Below are 4,538 nucleotides of genomic sequence, written 5' to 3'. Positions count from 1 at the left end.
TGGGAAAGAGGGAACAAACAATATAACTTGAAATCTTAACCTCCTTTACATAAAGTCAGAAATAATGATCATATAATATATATATATATATATATATATATATATATATATATATATATATATATATATATATATATATATATATATATATATATGAATTCTTTCATTATATTTTCTTTAGATAGAGTAAATGTTGACATTTCTTTAATAAGTCTTAAGTCCTTCCTTGACTTTGAATTAAAAAAAAAAGAAATACTTTGAAGATAGTTTTAGTAAAGAGATTAATTATATCATAAAGTACTATTATTGTGCCAATGTTGACATATTTTGGGATCCTTTTTTAGTTGTAAAATAAAAATGAAATGTTGCAAATGGCAAGTGACTTTCCTCAACATTGTGCACAAATTGTGTTGTGTTACCAATGGTGACAATGAGGAAAAATGAAGGGAGCATGTAGAAAAATAACAAAACTAAATACAATAGATGCTATTTAAATTAAGACAAGCTAGAACCAATCTCCCTATGTTTGTTGCTTCAATCTATGCCTAATATGGTTATTATTTCTTTTAGCTAGTGAATAAGGCAGTGAACATAAACGGTAAGGATAAGTATAAAGTTTAGATCAAATAATACAAGTCTCTTGCAATAGTCATATTACAAGTAGTGTAGAATGACAGTTGAGGAAGGCATTTGTAGAGAGCTGGTGAAAATTTCCTTAGCTATTAAGTAATAAATTCACATACATTTTCTTAGCTATTATGTGGTGAAAAATTAAATTCAAAATTTCAAGTATCAAAATTCTAGAATCGCAAAAATTAATTAGACTTAAATTAATAAGTTCAAATTGAATGTAATGATACATTGAAAAGTGTTAGAGATGCTTAATTTTTTGATGATGTATAAAAAATATCAAGAAATTTTATTGCGATTGATATTCAAAATCATAAATACAGAATTAGATTTATATTGTAGAACTCATGACAAATTTTAGCTTATTATTTCTTTTGGCTAGTGAATAAGGCAGTGAACATAAACGACAAGGATAAGTATAAAGTTCAGATCAAATAATACTAAGTCTCTTGCAACAATCATATTACAAGTAGTGCAAAATGACAGTTGAGGAAGGCGTTTGTAGAGAGGCAGTGAACATTTCCTTAGCTATCAAGTAATAAATTCACATACATTTTCTTAGCTATTATGTGGTTACAAATTAAATGCAAAGTTTCAAGCATCAAAATTCTCCACCGCAAAAAAAATCAAGCGCAAGGATACTTAAATCCGATGGGCAAGACCCACCATAAAGAGCGTATCAAGCGCAAGGATACTTAAATCCGATGGGCAAGACCCACCATAAAGAGCGTATCGGCTAATTAATTTAGGAGTTTATTTAAATAATTAAATATATACAAAACTTCCTACAAAGCAACTTCAAAGGTACATGTTAGATTTTAAGGTAGCATTTACTTAATATTTTATGATCAACTAGAATAAAAATAAGACCAACTTGAGAGAGAGATCATCTCGCCTTCTTTTTTCAGGTTTGCTAAACTTAAGAGGCTATTCTCTTTAATGTCCTACAACAACAACAAATTTTGAACGTATTCAAACTAAAATAAAAATACCAAATATCAATCAATTTGTCATCAATTATATTGAAACTATTTGTCACTTTAGTTAAGCTATTTAAACACAATTATAAACCCAATATAGATGTTACTAGTCTCTATTGTATTGTCCATCCACAATATAATAAGGGTATTTTGAAATGTAGAACTATAGATCCACAAACCTTCATAGGTAGAAGATAAAAGATAAATTAAAAAATCAGCAATATTTTATATCACTACATGTCTAGTGTTGATTAATAGCTTAAGTACGTTTCTTTCAATATGATTTTCATCTTAGGTGGTTATAAATCTCTTTGATAAATGCCTATTAATATGCACCAAGTCAAATATCAAATAGAAAAATAGCATTGTAACCATTCATTCATCTAATATACTTGAGTAACTTAATTTACTTGATTTTGTATTGAAATACTTAAAACATCAAATACCACGTAAACCCCCCCCCTCCCTCCCCCCCAAAAAAAATAAATAAAAAATTTCTACTTAGAGATCCTTTGTCTACATTTATAACTTCATATTTTAAGGTTATAAAATGTATCAGGTGGTTATAATTCTCTTGAATCAACTTCTATTACTATGCACCAAGTCGAATATCAAATAAGAAAATAACATTCACCATTCATTCATTCATCTACATATTTGAATAATCTAATTTACTTGGTTTGGTCTTAAAAAATATAGAACATCAAATACCACTTAACCCAAAACATTTAAATTGCATACCTTGTAGGTTGCTGGTGGGTCTTATTTCTATCTCCTAGCATGGTGGGTTGGTTCTTTTGAGCCACATGGTCAGGTGATAGTGCCACTTTCCATCGCGTGTGTTCGTTCCTTCTTGCGGGAGTTGGCTTTACAGGTTTTCCAATTGCTCTTTGGATTCAAGCATCTTGTATTTTCAGTTGGATCCTATCTGTCATCTTGGATCACTCCTTGTATATCTTGGAGTTGTATTATTTGTTATGCATGCCTTCATGACAAGATGTAATTTTATTGTAAACATCATGTGTTCTTACGAGACTTAGTGATTTAGTGCAATGTAATATTATTTCAATCATGTGATGCAAAAGAAATGTATTGATGAAAAATTAAATGGTTAAATGTATATCTTTTATTAGTATTTATGATGAAATGTAATGGAAAGAATCATCATGAATGGAACTTAGACATGTCTATTGAATGAAATAATCATTGATTAGTGTAATTGTGTCTTTATGATTAAATTATTGTAACTGGATTAATTAACATTAAGCAATGTTTAGTTTAAATCATGTAAACCATGTTGGGAAACCCTTTAAGAGTTAAATTAAGTCTTCCATTGTGTAATTTAATTGTAATGTCAACTTAATGCATCATTTAACTTATTAAAGTTAAAAAAAATAAAATTATTTAACTTATTAAAATTAAAAAAATATAAAAATTATTTAACCTCTTTTCAAATGTTTTAGTTTAATCCCTTCGGAGTTTCTTGACAGAACGTTACATACTTAATAATCCTTTGTCTACATTTATAACTTCATGTATTAAAGTTTTTTGTTAAGATAAATTATTCATATATTAAAGTTTCTTGTTAAGATAATTTTTTAACAAAAAGTTATATGAAATCCCTTAAACACCAACATACTTCACATTAATAACTATGCAAGAAATGTGTATCAAGTAAAGGTAGACTTTGAGTTTATCTATGCAAATCACATTCCAATTCAATAGATAATATCCCATGCATAGTTTAAAGTGACTGCATTCCTATGAAAGAAACAAGTCTTCGGCATTAGATCCTGCCCCATCGGGAGGAAAAGCCGTATGAGAAATTACAAACAGTAACATAGTGCACCAAGGTAAAACACTTCCTGTTTTATTTGGCGAAAATACTTGAAAAGCCCAAAGAACTACATAACTACCGAGCATTATTGATGGGGAGAAGCATGTCATGCATTGTATAAAGTGGGGTTAGCGATGACATAGGCTTCCAACTTCTTAAACAAAGCAATGAGCTGCCCTTTCATGGCTTCAAGTTTGGCTTCCTCCCGAGGAACGCCAGGGAGTGTGTCAAAGTTGCAGATTTGAGTAACAACGCTTCCACCCCCTGCCTTTGGACTCATCTTAACGCTGAACTCAGCAGATGCCAAATTCTTTCCCAGCTCTCCTCCCTCCAAGTCGGTGTAGCTGTATATTAAATTCTCTTCATCAAGAACGTCCACGCGTTCCTTCACATAGCTAAACTCCGTCGCCCCTGTACTAACACTTTCATATCAAACTCAAAACATATCCTTTTTTAATTACAATAGATGTTGGTCGGGTCAGTCTTAAATCACATACATTAAGTATCATATTAAGCTTAGAGAATGTTAATCAATATTGAATGTTTAACATTTTTAAGTGTAGAAGTGTATTCTTAGTAATATGTCAGTTAAACTCAAAGTGTTTAACACTTTTAAATCTAGAAATGTAAGCTTAGTATATATGATTTAAACCATTACGTCATACACATACCAGAAGTGAAGTTGATTTGCTTGATGCTGCCAACCCCGCCGTTTCCCTCAAGAAATGTGACTCCTGCACAAAGCTCTGGCATTTCCCTGGCAATGAGACTGTGATCCTTCACCAGCGCATTCCATAATCTCTTTGCTGCCACTTCAGACTCAACTTGTATGGTTAAACTTCCAGCCACCATCTTTACTTGTCTCTAAAATCTCTACAACAATTTGATCTTTCTTGCAGTATGTGTGTCTAAAAAGCATGGATTGATGAATATATATAGATGTAGAGAGGCTACTAGTCGTGGGTTGCTTTGGTTTGATTAAACTAAGCTTGAATATCGATGTGCTTTGTTGAATTAAGTCGACAAATTCAGGAATCATTTTCAAATTCATTTCTCCAACACTTTGTCCCCATTCTACTTTTGAAAATCTG

The 4,538-nt window shown here is 30.8% G+C and overlaps 1 protein-coding gene across 1 annotated transcript; it reads right to left on the bottom strand.

Annotated features, from left to right (window-relative positions):
* Nucleotides 1-3,553: 3,553 nt before the first annotated feature.
* Nucleotides 3,554-4,299, bottom strand: LOC131034536 (major allergen Pru ar 1-like). Its single transcript, XM_057966038.2, has 2 exons — nucleotides 4,119-4,299; nucleotides 3,554-3,858 (listed from the first exon to the last, which is right to left on the bottom strand). The coding sequence occupies exons 1-2, from the start codon at nucleotides 4,297-4,299 to the stop codon at nucleotides 3,554-3,556; spliced, it is 486 nt and encodes a 161-aa protein (XP_057822021.2).
* Between the last annotated feature and the right edge of the window lie 239 nt (nucleotides 4,300-4,538).

Source organism: Cryptomeria japonica, chromosome 2 (genome assembly GCF_030272615.1).
Source record: "Cryptomeria japonica chromosome 2, Sugi_1.0, whole genome shotgun sequence".
NCBI lineage: Eukaryota > Viridiplantae > Streptophyta > Pinopsida > Cupressales > Cupressaceae > Cryptomeria > Cryptomeria japonica.
This window is presented reverse-complemented; position numbering and strand designations above follow the sequence as displayed.

Bases quoted from the DNA above. Each gene is read 5' to 3' on its own strand.
- LOC131034536 (XM_057966038.2), bottom strand. From the start codon at position 4,299: ATGGTGGCTGGAAGTTTAACCATACAAGTTGAGTCTGAAGTGGCAGCA. The intron at 3,859-4,118 runs GTATGTGTATGA...GTGTTAGTACAG, and splicing joins GCAAATCAACTTCACTTCTG to GGGCGACGGAGTTTAGCTAT.